This window comes from Amblyomma americanum, chromosome 9 (assembly GCF_052857255.1).
Source record: "Amblyomma americanum isolate KBUSLIRL-KWMA chromosome 9, ASM5285725v1, whole genome shotgun sequence".
Classification (NCBI taxonomy): domain Eukaryota; kingdom Metazoa; phylum Arthropoda; class Arachnida; order Ixodida; family Ixodidae; genus Amblyomma; species Amblyomma americanum.
The window spans coordinates 91,435,079-91,453,802 of NC_135505.1; the positions used below are offsets into that span (position 1 = coordinate 91,435,079).

At 43.8% G+C, this 18,724-nt stretch overlaps 2 protein-coding genes across 2 annotated transcripts; both read left to right on the plus strand.

Annotated features, from left to right (window-relative positions):
* The first annotated feature begins 951 nt into the window (after positions 1 to 951).
* On the plus strand, positions 952 to 8,294 carry LOC144103221 (uncharacterized). The gene is made up of 2 exons (XM_077635995.1): positions 952 to 1,306; positions 6,738 to 8,294. The coding sequence occupies exons 1-2, from the start codon at positions 1,022 to 1,024 to the stop codon at positions 7,740 to 7,742; spliced, it is 1,290 nt and encodes a 429-aa protein (XP_077492121.1). The 5' UTR covers positions 952 to 1,021; the 3' UTR covers positions 7,743 to 8,294.
* A 137-nt stretch (positions 8,295 to 8,431) lies between these two features.
* On the plus strand, positions 8,432 to 16,519 carry LOC144103222 (uncharacterized). The gene is made up of 2 exons (XM_077635996.1): positions 8,432 to 12,331; positions 16,292 to 16,519. The coding sequence occupies exons 1-2, from the start codon at positions 11,611 to 11,613 to the stop codon at positions 16,435 to 16,437; spliced, it is 867 nt and encodes a 288-aa protein (XP_077492122.1). The 5' UTR covers positions 8,432 to 11,610; the 3' UTR covers positions 16,438 to 16,519.
* The last annotated feature ends 2,205 nt before the right edge of the window (positions 16,520 to 18,724 follow it).

Genomic DNA, 18,724 nt, shown 5'->3' on the forward strand with positions numbered 1-18,724 from the left:
GCGCGCAATCACGGTGTTTTTTTCATCATATTTGGCGGGCTCTCTGTATATCCGGAAAGAAAAGACCACGCACAAGATCAGTTGATACAAAAAACTATATCGAATGCTTCGTAGCCCCTCTATAACTGAACGAGACGCACGGGACCCTAAAGTGAGCATTTTAATTGTTTATAACTAAACTAAACTAACTAGCTAATTAAACAGAATTTTAAAAATACTCTGTGGGCTGCCACACGACAGGGAAACAATGCCTTTGGCTTCAAAAAGCTCAGGTGCGCCACTTTTTTTTAATCTTTGGTTCAAGTTAGGTGACACTCCATGTTTATTGTGACCACTCATCTCGTGACTCGTTCTGTCAAGAGCTGAGCATTGTGGCGTCGGTAATCCACAGCTCCAGATTTAATCGCAATTATGTTACACTCTGTGCTAAAACGCAAGCAAGGACTTTTTGCATTCTCGTCCAGGCGGGGGGAAAATATTAATCGGAATTTTAATAATGTTCAAGTCATTCAGTAGGCCAATGATTTTCTCGTTTCTTTTTGTGTGGGAATGCGCATGCGGACGTGAATACGTGTAAGCATAAATATGCACTTGAGTGTACGCAGTTAGCTAACACGGTCATTTAATGAACAATCACATTCACGCATCTTGACTCTTCTCTCCACGTCAGAACACTCGCCTATATTATGGCACTCTTTTCACACTGCGCTTGAGGTAGCGGCACTGCATTTTGTGAAATCATCCGGCTTTCAGTCGGTCGGCTAAAACTCTTCCCACGCTGATTAAATTACAGTACAGCACTGAACAATGACCACCAAATATTCTCTTCGCTGATCACCGAGGTGTTCAACATTATTACTCCAGCTCCTTAAACACAACCTTTTCACCCCGGCGAAGCGATAGCGAGTGACTGTAGCTTTGACGACGGCCAAGGAACCAGATAAGGTGTCGGACTCTTCACGTGTGCAGACAGCGGCAGCAGGCTCCACTGTCTGATCGCCTCGTTCGAAGCTGCAGAGAAATGTGTCCTGGCGGCCGTCTTTATACTCTGGTTGGGTTCTCGGCAGAGCTAGACCGCAGACCTCTTTATTTCACGGAGACGATTCCACCCGCCCGTGTGTGTAGCGCATGTGGAATCGTTGCCAAAACGATCGGCATTTTGCCATGTGCCCACTTCATGTGCAGAGGCTGTTACCAAAAATGTGCCGTGCCGGGTGGACACAGCTGCCCTCTGGACGACGAAAAGTGCCGTGACCAGGACGTCGACTGGAAGGACTTCCCCGATGAAAATCTCTTGAGACGCCAGGTGAGACGAGTGCAGAAAGTTACAAAGAGAACGCACATTTTCTTAACACGCAGTTGGAAGATTTGATTTCGAATGGCGGATGAGCTCGACCGCTCTTTGACGCGTGTCGTGAGAATGTAACGTCAGAAAGTCGGGGGTCGTGCCATTAACGACGCGTTTAGTGCTGAGGCATTACTATCGTGTGTCCAGAATTTGGTATTATACTTATGGGCGAAGTTTCAGTAAGGAATCAACTTTGTGGATGGTGCGGAAACATCAATTTGCCCATTAGGAAAGTATGGTGTAAAAAGAGCTTTTCATTTCATTACAGGCGGGCTCATAGTGGTTCTTGCGAGTTCATTGCTTCACGCAAGAGGGAATAACGCGAGGGCACGGGCCAGTTTATTTAATTGGTAAGGCTCAGAGGGACCGTGAAATTATATTTTTAATCTGTGTTATTCGTGGAAAACACCTATGGAAGCCTATGCAAGGTGGGACGACACGCGCCACAAAATGCAAGCTGTATCGTAGTCAGTGGTGCGCGTGCGGGCAACTACTTCCCTAGAGAAGTTTAGCTCCTTTTATCTAAAACCGACAAATTGAGCCGTTCCGCGCCTTTAAAATAAGCTGCTGACAATTATCTGACCAATGAAGGCTAAGGACTTCCAACGATAGATCTGCATCTCGACACTGACGCTGCGCCGTAGGTAGGCGATGCTCTTTGGTGAAATCTTATCAGGGGGAAAACTTTTTTTCATTTCGATAGACAAAGCTCAATTACTTTTACCAGTGGAGCTGAGAAAGTGGTTCTCTTGATTCTCTGGATGAACATTAGTGCCGAAGTAATGAAGAAAAGCAGGAGAAAGAATAAATTCGAGCCTTACACTCATTTTGGATTCGGAAGGCGTGTAACCATTTCCAATAGTTGAACAATAGTTTTCCATAAAGGCGTCTTTTTTCCTTTCTATGTTCTTCGCCTGACGCCCGGAAAAGCGCCTCTGCGCAGTTTAGGGGCTTCTTAGACCGCTAAGCCTGAGACAGGCTTAGGCAGTTTAGAGGGTCAAATAGAAAGATAAAAAGAGTCGAGGCAGAGGTATTTTTGCGCTGCTCTGTGGTATATCGGCAAATCCAAGCGACAACAAACCATAAGCATATTGCCGAGTGACCCAAATGCGAATCGAATCATATTGCTTTGATGAAGACTAGACAGGGTTAACGTCTGAATGGTCGGGATCGGGGCGATAAATGAAATGTGTGTCGTTCACATCGAGGTGCAGCTACAAGCAAGTGAGGTAGCCTAATGGCTTTCTCTTGCCAGACAGCCAGCGCAGAGCAAGGTAGCTTATGAATATTTGCAGTGCATTGCCATTTATTTGGGGGCAACCGTCGCGAAATCCCAAAAAGTGGCTCAAATTCTGCATTTCGCAAAATATACTTCAACCAATTATATTTAGCGTGCACATGGCCTCAGCAACGTAGATAAGCAACGGTTTCTCTGAGAGAGAACACTCCGCAAGTAAATACCAGTGGCGTTAGTATGAATTTTTATTCGATGTAATTAAGAAAGAATGGCCCAATAGGGAACGCAAGCGGAAAAGCAGGAGCAATATGCGAATTGGCTCATCGCAAGCAAGCGCCGAAGCCGAAGTGTCAAGTTTGGGGTGGTTAGCTAAACGAAAACATTAATAATAAAATCATTATTCAAAATGAAGGTAAGAAACGGAGGCGGATGAAGGCAGACAGATGAAGCGGCGAAGTTGCTTCTTGAAGGCGGATTTCAGGAATTTAGCGAGCACCTGGAGTTTTGCACTCTAGGAGAGCCCGCCAGATTAGGAAGCGACGTGTTCAAATATATTTCGGTTAGCAAAGCACCTAGTTTTGCTCAGGTATAGGTCCGCGACGCAGCACAAGGACGATATGCATCAAGCAGATGAGATTTCGCTAAACACGCCAACGATGTTATTAAATACAAAAGGCAGGTTACCCGGTCGAGCTCCTGAAAACACTTTCCGTCATGCACTCGAACATGAAGAGCTTTTACACATAGACATCGACATGACGTCAAACTGGTAATAAAAACAATTTCCCGGTGGTCAGCGTCAACCTTTGCCCAAATGCTATTAGCCAAAGTGCAACTCATACAATGCAAACTCCGAGCAGCTAAGTAGATAAAGTTGTCATCTAGGCTGGGTAGACAAGACATCCTATTGCGAGGTCTTGTTCAGCCGGCTGTAGGGCACGCAGAGCTCGATGCAAGCTATTTCTCGAACCATAGACACCCGTGTGCTGTTAATCGTCTTTATAGATTGTCGCGATGAATGTCGTTCATGTGATATGTGGTGACGCGGCGTTCAGTGGCGATAAACGGTAAAATCATTTATGTAAATACGCTATTGTAGTGCAGATGCTATTTTTTCATTTCATTTATTGGTTTTGTTTGGCCAGTACAGAGACTGCAAACAAGGGAGAGCAAGCTAAAGGCGCCTAGTAGCGCCTGACAGAGGCCTGCCCTCCCCATGTAAAAAAAAAAACAAAAACAAAACAAAGTGGCACTTGGCAATGGTACACAATTTCCATAAGTAACAGAAACTAGAAAAGCAGCGGATATATTGACAACGAAACAGAAATCAGTCATGCACAGAGCTAAGCACAACAAAACTAAGAGCAAAACATAACGAAGACAAAACTGATTAGGTAAAAACACACCACAACTAGCTATAACAAAAATATTCATGAACAGATTTCCTAAATCTGACCTCGGACATATTTTGTACTGACAATTCTGTTAAGTATGGATAGGTGTTTAATGTATGAGGAATTATGTGAGTTAGTTTTTGGAACCCATAGTTTGTACAGGATTTTGATGCATGGTATTGAGGGTGCCTTAGACTGTAAGCTGTTTGGGCAATTAAATATGTGCTCTCGGAAGTCTGCCAGTTTCCTTTCATAAGGTTTCTGATATAAACAGCAAGCTTCTTGTGGTAGCGGCCGTGATGGTTAGCAGTATATGGTTGAGGAAGGAATGACCCGTGCTCTCACTGTAATGTAAATTATCAATCGCTCGTACAGCTCTTTTTTGTAAAGTAAGTACTTTCACAAGATTGGTTGAGGTAGTCGTTCCCCAGATCAACAAACAATATTGTACATGCGAAAAGACTAGAGAGAAATAAATTTGTAGTTTGAATTTTCGAGGCAGTATTGTGCGAAATTTATTTAGGATACCAACAGAGCGAGCCATTTTAGTGCAAACGTAGTTTACATGATCTGTCCAGAGTAAGTGTTCTTCAAAAATGACTCCAAGGAACATTGTAGAGCTGACACGAGTTATAGGAGCTTGTTCGAAGTGAATTTGGAAGTTGTTCGGAACTTCCTTATTTTTGGCTCTAAACAGTATGTACTTTGTTTTCCTGACATTAAGTTCTAACCTATTTGATTTTAACCAAACAAACAATTGAGATAACCAACTATTGGAGGCTGCTTGCAAAATATTACTATCTTGCCCTGAAAAAATACGTTAGTATCGTCTGCATAGATTATAATGTTGTCTGCTGGGCGAAGGTTGACGATATCATTAATATATAATAAGAACAACGTTGGTCCTAGAACGGAGCCCTGTGGCACACCAGACACAATCTGACCAATCCCAGATGAAATACCGTTATTGATAGTTGTTTGAGATCGGTTGTCAAGGTAGCTAGCAAATAAGGTTAAAGGAACGCCTCGTATTCCATAACACTGCATTTTTTCAAGCAATATCGTATGATTAACCGAGTCAAACGCTTTCCTCATATCAAGGAATATGCCAACTGTTAGCAGTTTATTTTCTATGTTTCCAATTAGCTTTTCTTTGATTTCCAGTAAGGCGGCCTCAGTTGTTTTGTTTTGTTTTTTGAAATCCGTACTGTTGCTTGGAGACGACATGGTTTTTGTCGAGATATTGAGAAAGACGTGAGTTGATTGCAAGTTCCGCAATCTTAGAGAAAACTGAAAGAATGAAGATCGGCCGATAATTATTTAAATCATTAATGTCACCCCCTTTATGAATGGCAGTGACACGAGCTATTTTCAACTGATGTGGAAATGTGCCTGTCGTGAACATTAGGTTGACTATATGTGCTAATGGTATCGCAATGGCATCTGCTACTTTCTTGATCGGGACTGGAGCTATGCCATCTACACCTGGAGCACTATTACTGCGTAAGGAGTGAATAATGGTAATTATTTCTGAGTCAGTGCATGGTAACAAAAACATGGAATTACTTTGTTTACTGCTTATATAGACTGAGGCATCTTGATGTGGACCATCAGTTGATTTTCGTGCAAAAACAGATAAGAAATGCCCATTAAATTCATTCGCTAGGTCAGCGCCATCATAGTTCGCACCATGAATGTGGAGTGAGACGGGTGCGTTGGTTCTGTTTTTACCTAGAAGATCGTTAAGTGTATTCCATGTTCTCTTCGAGCCATCAGACATGGAGAACTTTCTCGCGTAATAATCACTTCTTGCTTTTTTAATGTCAGCGCCTAACTTATTGCGGAACGTTTTGAATTGACGGAGAATGTCAGTGTCTTTTGTTCTCACAAAACGAGAAAAAAGTCTGTTCTTTTCCTGTATGCGGTCATATAGTTGTTTTGAAATCCACGGCTTTCTTGATTTTCTAAGAGTTCTGTGCGTTGCTTGCGGAAATGCAGTATTATAGTGCTCTTGAATAGTAGATATAAAATTTGTGTACGATTTGATTGCATCCTCCTGTCTTAAAATATTACTCCAATCTGCGCTAGCAAAAAGACGTCGAAACTCTGATAAGCTGTTTTCATCAATTCTTCTAAATGTAGAAGTTTCCGGTTTACTCCTGTGTTGTTTTGGTTGACTCGGAACTATACAGAATATAGGCATATGGTCACTAATGCTTAATGTCAAAACGCCAGCCGGGACATCACTAGTGCAAATATTCGTAAAGCACACATCAATAAGCGTTTCGAAGTTATCAGTAACTCGTGTTGGTGAGGATCGACGGACGCAAGGATCGACGGACGTGCGCGCTAAGACGTCTAGCCGCTCCATATTGCGCAAAACAGTACAAGAGTTCATGCCCAGTAATATTAAAACAGTTTTCAGAAGCACAGAAAGATACGCATTTAAATGATTGAATTTGATGCCAAACTGATGGAGCAAAAGTAATATACAAAAAAAACCCACAACGAGCAGGCATAGGAGTTTGCTCATCATTAAATATATGAATAGCATTAGCCAGCCTAATATCATCTAAGCCGCCACTGCTCAGAGCACAGAATTAAGTATATTGCTGAGTTTTCAAATCCTGGCTGATATAAGAATTTTGTGATATGCGTTTTAAACGCATTACCTTTAAATGAGCCCCAACCTGGTTTAACACCTAAACACGTCACCAGAATAGATTTATAGAGTAAATATATATCTGCTTCTTTTCAGGTAAAATGCTGGAACCAAGCAAACGGCTGCAACGCATTTCTGCCAGCGTCGAAAGTCTCCAAACATTTTCTACACGAATGCCAATTTCATTTGACAAGCTGCCCTAAATGCTCGGTCGCTGTTCTGAGCAACGATGTGTGCGCGCATCTGCGGTCACATTGTAAGGCAGAGTTTGCTTCTGCTGTGAGCGCTACCCAAACTGAGGAAGATATACGTCGAGAAAAGAAGGGTTTGGAAACCTCCGTGGCAGACATCAAGACAGCACTTCTGAAAGCAACAGAGTCACAGCTTGCAGCGTTCAAGGCGATGCTGGACGACCGTGTTGGTGAAATGGGGGCTGGGCTTGAGCGCCTCTTTGTTGAAAATAGCTCTCAAAACAACCGCTTGAATGTGCTCTCCCACGATATAAACGTGCTGAGAGCAACATTGAAACATACACTGCAAGACGTTGCGAAACAAAATGACGGGTTTCTACCGACAGCAGCGAAGGCGACCATCCAAGAGGATGCACAGCCGGCAATGACTGAGGCTGCATGTCGCGAAGTGACCACGCTTCTGCAGCACATGAGTAAAGCAGCCAGAACCCACGAGTGGGTTCTGGATGGTTACGGGGAACTCGTCAGAACGGCAAGCAGACAGGCCAGAGTTGAGTGCTGGAGCGAGAGGGTGTACCTGTGTGGCTTCTACTTATCCCCGGGAGTGGTCCTTGAGAAAGACGACGGTTACGTGGTGCTGCACTTTCGTCTTCGTCTGGAAGAGGTGGAGGTCAGCAAGTTCCACAACTGGCCTCTGGACCACAACATCAAGCTGAGAATTATCGACCCCTGCGTCGGTCCCGACCGGCACATTACCGTGAAACCTGCATGGTACTCTAACCTGGGACATGGCCGTCACGACCCTCATTCGATGAGACGCACCGAGCAGAAGTTTTACAACAGCGACTTACATGAAGCTGGCTATGTCAAGAATGACCAGCTCCTTCTCACACTTGAGCTGGTCGTCTGATACAAAGGGAAGAAAATCGCAGGATCTCTGCCGCCGCCCAGCATCGAACCGTCTGCAGGAATCTTGGATTCAACTACCCCCGCAAGCATGCAAAAATTAAGCCGTTGTTTCAACGATTATCTCGGGACTCGTCGACACAACTTGCGCCATTGTAGGAAAATGTGTATGAAGCTGAACGGTCGTCCTAACATGTTCAGTGGTAATTTTCTTTCCTTTCGCGGGTTAAAATCCCACAGCCACGTTCCTTTCAGGAAAATTCGCAATGAACATAAGAAGCTAAACGAGCTTAAGCATTGTCAGTGTCAAGCGATAGGCACACTTCGTTTGATTTTTCGCAAGTCGGATACGGTTTCGCGCTTTTTTTCTACTTATTGTATCATTGTCAGAAAAAGGACTATATATTATCATGGTCATTTCTAAACTAAAAAGCAGTATTTGCAAGCCATGTTCTAAGTACTCCCTACCGATGTTAGGGAATAGCAAGATGGACAGTCAAGACAAAAGTTTGCGGAATCCGAATCAGCGAAAAAAATAAACTTGTGTTGCCTCGCCCTTCAGTTATATGTTTTTTTTTTTTGGCGGATAGAGCAGGCATGTCTGCTTGTGCTTCTCTGCATTTTAGTGACGAGATATGCCTTAATTATCCGAAATAAACTTCCTTCCACGCATCCGTATCCACCAAATTTTCGTCTTTCACTGTACGTAGGGACTATTATTTCGGCTCTCTTCCATGCTTTCTGCTCTTACTTATTCACACTTTTCTTTGAAATGCGCAGAAGCATCAAAATGAAAATGGTCATTGAGTCATTCTTGGTGTCCACTCCGAGCAAGTGGAAATTGGCTTGCATACTGCAACATCGCTGTGTATTTTTAACTGCAACCTGGCTGAGAGTGGGTGATAAGGTTAGCAAACTCCAAATGCAAACCTTGAGGTTCGTCCGGAATTAGGCAGTTGCAGCGATGTCCTCCGGTTTATGCTTCCCTGAATCGGAAACTTAAGTTGTGTGTGTTCATTAGCGTATAAAAAATAGTGCGCATTTTTAGTGAGCAGGATGGGAACTACCTGGATGAACCCAATTGATAATGGACGTGAAGTCACTAGTGAAATTCCACTAATTAATGCATTTATAAATAAGTTAAACATGATATGTACAAGCTCAAGCAGTTGTCCGTTTCAAATTTAGTGCTCCATTTTGTTGTTTCACTTCCTAATGCAATGATTTTATTGGTAAATTTAACATTATGCTTCCTCTTGGTACCGAACACAAAGCACGGTGAAGGGCAATGAATAAAGCATTGCACTTGTTTTCTTATTACGTCTGCGCTGTTCAACGCTGCGCTTAAACTGACGGGTATATCGAAACATTTCCCTCCAACTCGCAGTACTTTCCATAAAACAATAAACCTTCAATTTTCGTTTTAATATATCTTTATGTTACCAGAAGAGCTAGAACTCTGCGCTTTTAATTGCCACGCTCCTTGAAATCGGCGAGGAAAATCTGTCAGATGTAAAGTTTTCGTTTGTGCACTGCAATGAGGCAAACTCGTCCACATGCTAAAGTTTTTCCCTGAATTTTCAAATTTGTCAATTCAGGAAGGGAAGCTTACGTTACGTCTGTACTTTGGAAGTGCAGAAAGGACGAAACTTTCAGGTAGTTTTATCATATTTTTTTGCCTTGAAAGAATTTCAACGTGCGTAATCACGTGTTGTGATATAAGATAGTAGTGATGAGTGAGAGAAGACGAATACAAGGAGAGCTGGAACGGTCATCTCGCTAAACATGAATCCAGCCCGCTTTATTCTATAATGCATGGCCCGCAAAGGGAAGGAATGCAAGTGGCAGAAAGCAAAGACAGTACGGATGACGTCATCATACAACGACGTGAATGCAGTGTGCAGCCCAATGCGCATGCCCTCGCACACAAATGATAAAACACATTTCTGGTCCGCTGTTAGATGGGTAGTACACCCGTCCACGCACGTAGCATGCAGACACACCACAGCGACAGGTGTCCAGGACTGTCTCCCATAAAACGTTCCGTACAGCGGCCGTTGTACACAGGCGTTACCTAACTTTCAGCCGCGGTTCGAATTCAACCTTTTCGCGAAGGAGGATAAACTTTAATCTCTCACCAGTAGCTACAAGAAACTCGTCTCGAATGCGTTTTGTGGACACTCACCGTGTGAGAGAAAATTTTGATGAATAAATCAGTGTGTTGAAATAGTTTAAGCTAAAATCAATTCTGCTAAGCCTATGGTAAGTGAGACGCGAAGCCTTCTCAGGTGGAAGGGGGTTGCGTGGTGCTCCTGGACTCTCATTCAAAGTTGGGACCGCCGGCAGAATTATAGTGTGGAATTGTGGTCCTGACATGCGGTGTTGATAATCATTTGAATTCCATTTTGGCGGCATGCATGGATTGAGACCGGAAGGCATGAAAGTCGGTATTGGGCGATTAAACTTTATTTAGCGTTAACGCAACTTATCGAATATTTAGTGTCGACATGATCATGCCCAGCAACAATAACAGCATTTAAAGAGCTACAGAAGTTATTCGTATTGCATTAGGCTCAAGAAAAACCTAATTCGCTTTAACATTGCTTTGCATAACAAAATGTTGATTAGAAGTTTCTGAAGACGCTGTGTAGCTCTTTCTTGTAGCAAGGAATACAAACGGAAGGCTTGGAAGTTATTACTTAGATGAAACTTTGTTTATCGATAAGAGAAATTATCGAATCTTCAAGGTCCACATGATCATGTCCCGGCAACATTTACAGAATTTAAAGGCTAGGTGCTTGCGTCTTATTAGGCTCATGAAATATCTAATTCGCTTTAATATTGCCTTTGCATAAGAAAACACAGAAGTTGTATACCTTTCTTGTAGCCGTAAGGTAGCGCTTCAGTGGATATCAAAAAGTAATTATCCCTGAGGAACCTGACAACGTGCCTTATTATCAAGTGCTTGTTCATAAAACCACTTCAGAAATTTTAAAAAAGGCGGAAGGTCTTATTTTAAGCATCTACGAATGATCATGACGTCGTACTCTTCGCGTATCAATTTCTCACCGCTCCTGTCCTGTTCATTGTGAACAAGATTCCCAAGTGGAACTTGAAACTTCTTTTGTTTTAGACTATATGGTCAGTGACTGTTTCATTTCCCGTAGTAACCATTGTGCGTATACATTCTAATCACACAAACAAGTGATCTCATTCAATGTCGGGCAAGATAATAAAAGTCTAGCATAACGTAGTCGTATTAGCAGAGACACATACTGCTCAGAGGCCAACTGCGCACGCGCAGTGGTCCCGCCTGGCCCCATCCATGACACAGCGCGTGGTCAGGTTGTGTGGAATAAACCGCTGTATGTCGCCGCTAATAAGTTGCTGGCATGGTAAAAAGTATCATTGAGCATGGCTAGTGTGGCATATGCTTATGATTTGACGCATTGGCATGGGCATTATTTTTTTCTGCCGTCGACTGCAAAGCTTCAAGGTTAAAACAATGCCCGCAGTTTGATAAAGTATGAAATCACTTGTCTAGCGTGTAAGATCAAATCGACTGGAAAGGTAAAGGCTGCTATCATATTTGCACGAAAGCGTTACACAAGCAAACCCTGGTAGGGGCACATAAAACTGAAGTATAACAATCGCGGTCGATGCTGGACACTAGCTGAGTTTCAAACCGCCCGACCACTTTGAAGCTGGCGAAGCGGTAGCAGCGCAATCTGCGAAGTTCCAACACGCCCACCCACTCAAGAGAACTATACCCTGTGCAAAGGCAGATTAACTGCTGCTCAGCACCACTGCAACAGCGCATTTAAAATTGGTGGCCAGACCACCAACCCTCCTACGATAGCCGGTCGCCCAGGATGGATTTCGTAGAACTGTGGAGACTGCACCACCTGCTTCTCCGGGCGACGCTTGACGACCTGAGATCCCTCGATGACGCTAACATGTCGTGGCTACCGAAGGTGAGACAGCTGAACTCAGCAGTTGCTCGAGCCGCAATCTGCGAAGCTGTGAAGGGTGCTGAGACGAAGGAAGAGGCGTTGTACCGCATAGCCACGATCCGCTGCTGGCTGTTTCCGAGACAGTACTTCCCGGAATTTAAATTTTACAACCTGAATTCACTGATGCCGGTTGCTGAGTGTACGCAGGTGATGAAGAATATCGTCTATGCCATTACACCCCTCTCCAGCGGCATCGTGGTTCATGCTGTCAGTGTGCGCGGGAATGCCGTGTACTCCTGCTTGATGGCTGAAGAATCGCAGCCCCTGTCCGGGGAAGAGGCGGTGGTCTACGTGGTCTTTTGTACCACTCGGCCATGGCTGGCTGTTCATTCAATGGGGAGAAAATTGAAGGCCGAAGTGAATAACTATCTTGGCTTTCTTCTCGAGTATAGAGCCAAGCACTTTCAAAAGGTGAAGCCCGGAAACGTCCCCCTTGCCTCACAAGCCACACCCAGTTGTCTCTTTCCATCTACACCACAAGGATACTGCAATGCGCGGCTTCCAGCTCAGCAACAGCCTTCAGCGCATACCTCTTCGTCTGACAATGTGGAGCAAGATTCTTCCAGTTTGAGCTTGCAAGGCAAGTTGTTTCTTAATAGTTAGAATTTGTAGCCCTAACACATCTTTCTTAATTTAGATTTAACATGGCTACTATCAGAATGTCTTATCGATGCCGTTCTCTAAATTTTGTGGTGGAAGTTAATCAAACTCGTCCCACTTGTTATACCTAGGTCCGCTTATTTCGCTTTTCATTTTTTAAATCGGGGGACATGTTCTGTGTACAACGTAGCAAAAAATGGTTTGCATTATTAATTGTGGCAAATGTTTTGTTCTAGATAAAATACTTTCGTCTTTTTTTCCATGAACTATACAATTTCCGCATGGGGTTCGAAGTTGCGTTATTTAATAATGGTCACACCTTCTTTTTAGCTCATGTAGCTCATGAGATGTATTTGCTGCATAATTGCCTGTACAGCAATTATGGCAGCCAAAAGTACGGACTTAGGATACAGTAAAAAAATCGTTTCTATATGATCAGGACTGAAGACTGTAACGTAATGGCAGTGCATTTCTAAAACCTTGATTGCGCTGCTCTCATGAAACCTTGCGTTGAATGAGAGGCTCGAACTTCCATTGGACGCCGTCCTGACACCTGCACCTGGAATAACGCCTAACCAGTGAAAAATTCCGGACATCACACTTTCTTGCCGTTTATGCATTGTAACTTCTGCGGTTGCTTGTTATGGTTCCAAGAGTTAGTGCCTTCGCATGCAATGGAAAAACTGTTTTTCCAAATGATGGCCCTTATACAATGATAAGGCTGAGCAGACCGTGCTAGGAAGCTGACTGCGCTTGGTTGGGAACCAGAGCCACACAATCTGCAAAGACGAGTTCAAGTTCATGATAGAATGCCTCAAAGCTATCAACCACAGTACGAAGTTCCAAACATGCCGTTCTCTCATCCCGTCGCCTGTATAATTTCACCTGAGGCTTATTGTAACCGATATTGAAAAGAAGGCTAGTCTTGACGTCCATGTAAGGAATGCTACACTTTCTCAGGGAAGACCTACTTTATAAATTGAAGGCGCATATTTTAAACTGAGAACGCCAACCCCCAACTGCATGAAAATCGATACCCTTTCCGAAAATGTCACCAATTCTTTCAAAACTTGCCCATATATTCGCTGCTTTCCGTCTCCATCATTCCAAAATGTGTTTAGAAATCGGTTTCCAAACGGTCGTTGTCTCGGTTCAGGCGAAAAAACAATTTCTGTATTAAATTCTGGTGCCAAATATCACATAAAAATGAAGGAATAATCGAATTACTCACACTTGGTCGATATTTTCGGAGCCCTTCACTACGCTGTCCATGATAGCCCTGATTTCTACTTGCGCATTGGTGCAGAGGTTAAGTGATGTGGCCCTGCCAAGGCATCGATGCCTTGCATGCCCATCGATGCCTGCTAAGGAACAAAGCCATCGATGGGGCTTGGTGCTCTTCTGGAGTTCCAGTAAGGCACACGCGCAGCGCCACGCTTTCTTGATTACAATCCGATGGGCAGGTTGCCAGCTACCACGCTGGCCACGTTGTGGTAGTCACGGTCACGTGACGTCTTTTGAATAATAGAGTAATTTTGTAACGGCGACGATGAAAAATTTTCGTGAGGGAACAACCTAAGCACTGAAGCAGTAATGATTGCGGCACGGAAGTATCATTTACTAATAAGAAAACGCAATAGTAGTTTCCTTATTTAAAAGCAAATGGCTCAGTATGGAGGAGAACGGTGCAGAAGCTTGAAGGGAGAGGAACAGAAAGACTGAAAGGCAGCGAGGTCAACCTGGCGATGCCCAGTAGGCTACCCCACACGTAGGGAGAAGAAAGTGGAAAGAAAGAAAAAGTGGCAATGAAATCAGTTTTTCACGTGTGCATCGACCATACCTAACGCTTAATTTTTAATTCGGGAACACAACTCCGCCCGTTAAGAAATTCAAGAGCGCCTTCACCACTTTCCTTTGTGATGAAGGATAAACGACCGGCATTTTGCGTGGTATGGAAATGTTTAAACATCAAAAATGAAGATTATACGATAAAAAAGGGCTGAAATTCAAAATTTCATAACAGTTCACTTTCAAAGAGTTCTTGTTAGTTATTTTTTATGAGGCAATGTAGGCTAAATGAATAAAGGAGCCTCGGTGAATTGTTGCTGAGCCACATCAATTTTTGAAATTTTACGCTGAGTGACGTGTTCGTACAATTAGGCAGCATAAAAAAATGCATTGCACCGATAAACAATGGCAGAAACAAAGATCTGAGTTAGGTTTGTGTAATGAATTACGCATATTTTGCTAATATGGGTAGGACGGCATCTGTCTGTGGCTGACATTTAAACTTGCAGAGTTCTTATATATTTGGCGACCGTTAATGTCTCGAACTAAAACAAGAAACATTGAATTGTTCGGCACTGAGATGTAATGCAAGTTACAGTTGGCTTATGATGATGTTCATGCAGTCGTACATGAAGCACATCCAGGGAGTTGCCCACGTCATCGGCAGGCTCATTTTCCGCATGCGTCAAAACAGGGTTTTTCTCCGAACAATTCACTTATCGGCTTTATTTAGCTTGGTTTCCTTTGAACATGCAGACTCACGTTGTGAGAGCGCCCATGCGAAAATGAAAAAAAAACAGCATGAAAAAGTACTGCTGCGAAAAAAACTGCGAAAGCTACTTCGAAAGCAGTACATAACACGGTGCCAACACAGAATCTTGCGCGAAGCGACGGAGTAACTTGGGTAAGCTCGGGTTAGTTCGGAGGAGCGTCCCGCCAGCTGCAGCCAATGGCAGTGTGACCTTGAGGGAGACCTTTAACAAGCCTAGCATAGCAACAGCATATGCAGAAATAAAATAATTATTGGCGCAACTAGGTCTTGAGCCCACGGCGCAAACAGATCAGCTTGGCTGGCCACTACAAGAGAGCACATAGATGCTATCGCCGCAACCAATCGCGCAACATTTTGTTGTTGCCTTCGTGACATGGCACATACCCACAACGGGGGATTGGCCAGGGTTCAGTGGGGTGACCACCTAGAATAGGGTAAACTGGTGCCAAGGTAATGATTGTGCCTTGGCCGAAGTTTCAGAGTAATTAAAAAGAAAAAGAAAATACGCAATATTGGGAGAAAATATCTGAGAACTAAATATATGAAAATACCCGACCGCTCTTTTAAATGCGGAAAAAACATGTTAAACAAAAGCACACTCTCGCGCTCTTCATTGCACATCATCTTTGATCTTCGGCCCGACCGATCGGATGAACTCAATTTGTCAGAGCTTAACCTTAAAGCAACACCGTCGCCAGTCATGCCGACAACCCAGCAGAGCAAAACAAAGAGTAAACACACGTTTTTGCACTTGTAGTCGGTTTAACTGTGCTAAAGCCGTTACACTTTTTTTCTGCCATTACGAAGTTTCTGTGGGAGCTGTGTAGCTTTCCTTTCTAGACGTGTGGCTGCGCTTGGGGTGGATGGGTGACAGTGAGCAATCCCTCCCTGATTACCAATCTACTCTACCTAGGGTAATTACTGTAAAATCGGACCAACAATTTCTCCCCGTTTAAAACTGGAAAACTCGACGCCCTTTGAACCCTGAAGCCGGGCTTGTTTAGTTCTTTATTCTAGTCTTTATTTTCTGGCATTTCTTTTCTTGAACACTTACAACAATCTTTCACACGCACTTTAGTACGTGCTAAAAATAACCAGGTTTCTGGATATTTCCTTGCACATACCAATAACTTTCTATCAACATATCGTTTTGAAGTCATTTCCGTGTTAGGGTGCGCTTCCCCATGTCAGTATACGGTGCGACAACGTGCGAGGCCCTAGAATGCCTAGAACATATTTGCCAAACTTAATATTAGAAACCTAAAAGGTGGCAACAAGGTTACCCTAGGTCTGAGATGGAGAAAAAAGTGATGAATGGCATTCCATCTTGGATGTTTTTCCATCTTTGATAATTGCTCCGCTTTTTTTTCCCACTCCTAGGGGAAGCTGAAGACGCTGTCACTCCGCAAGGGCTCTTCTACTGTTACAATTGTTTCGAGGACTTGGAATCAAAACGCAACTTCGAACTGCACTGGCAAAAGGAGCACGCACCTAGAAACCGAACGTCCGAAACGGATGTCCAGTAGTCGTGTTCAACCATTTCGCGGTAAGACGCGTTATGTGGCTTTTAATGTATATCAATAGCATAGCTAGGTGCGCTACACGAAATAAAAAGAATGTTCCTTGTCGCTAAAATTAATCCTACACTTTATGAGTCAAGGCCATATTATCTTATCAAAGATCCCATCTTAGGCCATTCCAACGGACTATCACCACACCCAGTAACGCCCGCCCTCTTATGGAAGATGCAGCCGCCACGGTGGCTGAGTGGTTATGGCGCTCGGCTGCTGGCCTGAAAGACGCGGGTTCGATCCTGGCCGTGGCGGCCTAATTTCGATGGAGGCGAAATTCTAGAGGCCCGTGTACTGTGCGATGTCAGTGCACGTTAAAGAACCCCAGGTGGTCGAAATTCCCGGAGCCCTTCACTACGGCGTCTCTCATAGCCTGAGTCGCTTTGGGACGTTAAACCCCCATAAACCAAACCATCTTACGGAAAATGCACCTCAACCTCAAAATGCGATCATTTGCCTTTCCTTCGCATTCGTGCCTTCCATATGCTTTATTAAAATATTTAATGGTTCGATGAAAGTTCGTCTGGTCGGGGAATCGTGCAGGGAATCGGCGAGGCACTATCCCGCGTGTTTTCAAAATATGACATGCGCATTGCCCACATCCCGACCAGCAAGCTCCGTAACCAGCTCGTGAACGTGAAAGATAAACTGCCGATTGAAGCATTTCCAGGTGTCATCTACCAGATCCCATGTGCTAATTGCCCCCAGGTTTACGTTGGCGAAACAAGTTCCCCAGGAGGCTTAACGGCCGCAAACGTGAAGTCAGAAATAATAATCACACGACGAACGCCATTGCCGAGCATGTACAAGAGCATACTCGTACGATTGACTGGGACCACGCCACTGTCATCGCGAAGGAAAGGAGCATGTCATCTCGGCGGCTGATGGAATCTCTAATCATCCAATCGACACCAGCTACCATGAACCGGGTGCAAGGAACCATGCCACCCATCTACGTACGCTCCTTGCGCCACGTGTTACGTATATAGGTCGCGACAATTTGTTGTCCCGCTCAGTGACCAAGGAACCCGTACGAGGTTCCGAAACGTCTTTGAATTTCATGACATGGTCAGTGACCGCATTCCTTTTTCTTCATATGCTTTATTCCAACTAGGATTTCATAAACTAGCGTGTTCAACCCGTCCCACGTTTCTCTTTTCACATCTCTTGAAGTTACTCGTGATTTCCTTCCATAGCTCGCTGCACTGCTCGCACTTAAATACAAGCCTTCACATTAGCCTCTAAGTTTCATCCGATCCTTCTATAAGCGCATCGGTAAATGAATCGCTCAATTTTCTTCTAGCTCTGTGCAAGTACGTTGCAAGGCCCGGAAGTATATCAAAAGACGCAAACTAATTGCTTAACACTATGTCCTCATCTATCATTCGCGTTCTAAGGTCTAGTTAAACTGCTCTAGGTTCAACATACTACCGAGAGTGAAGATGGCGTATTGATATTAGGAACTTCAGTCCGCGTGGTGTGGGCGGTTCCAATCTAGCTGATGAGAGTTAAGACAAATTCCGAAGAGGGTGTGAAAACCGAAGAGGATGGGAAGGCCAGTCGTGTGACTGATCACACCATTCGAGTTTCCGAAAGTGCATCTGCGACCCGGACGTTTAAAGCGGACATGTCTCTCATTGCTAAACATTTAGTGCCAACAACAAGCTCAGCCAGGGAAACGTACCTCCAGCTACGTATATCCTGGCATAGCGGAGCTAAGCCACTGCCAATTTTGTTTAGGACAAAAAGAAAATCTTAAACTGTTATAAATAAGACATTTTTTTGATTTTCCTGTGAGGCAAAGGGATATTGCTTGCCTAAGCGGAACGGTCGAAATTTTTTTTCTTCGCAGAAAAAGAAATGGGTGCCTTGTGTCAAGGGGCGTAACAAGTTCTTTCAATTCTGCGACGGGCGGAGAAGTTCCTGATATCTTGCAAAAAAATTTTAACGAGAAAAGTTCTTTTTTCATGTGTACTATTGTCAAATCCAAGGCTCGACTTGTTAAAAAAAACTTGAAACTATATAACCTAACATATAAACTTAATCTACCCCTGTTTTATTTTCCGAATGCAAGCTGGAATATTGTTTTTTGTGTTTTTGGGCAAAAGAGTAGAATGAACAGGCACGAAAAAGATCTTAGCGAGGAGGTACCGGACTACCTGATTCGCGAAAACGTTCAGTGTGAAACAGGATCTAATAAATTGGCATCGTCAATAAGATGTCCTGACGCATCCTCTCTGGT

Bases quoted from the DNA above. Each gene is read 5' to 3' on its own strand.
- LOC144103222 (XM_077635996.1), top strand. From the start codon at position 11,611: ATGGATTTCGTAGAACTGTGGAGACTGCACCACCTGCTTCTCCGGGCG. The intron at 12,332-16,291 runs GCAAGTTGTTTC...TCCCACTCCTAG, and splicing joins TTCCAGTTTGAGCTTGCAAG to GGGAAGCTGAAGACGCTGTC.
- LOC144103221 (XM_077635995.1), top strand. From the start codon at position 1,022: ATGTGTCCTGGCGGCCGTCTTTATACTCTGGTTGGGTTCTCGGCAGAG. The intron at 1,307-6,737 runs GTGAGACGAGTG...GCTTCTTTTCAG, and splicing joins AAAATCTCTTGAGACGCCAG to GTAAAATGCTGGAACCAAGC.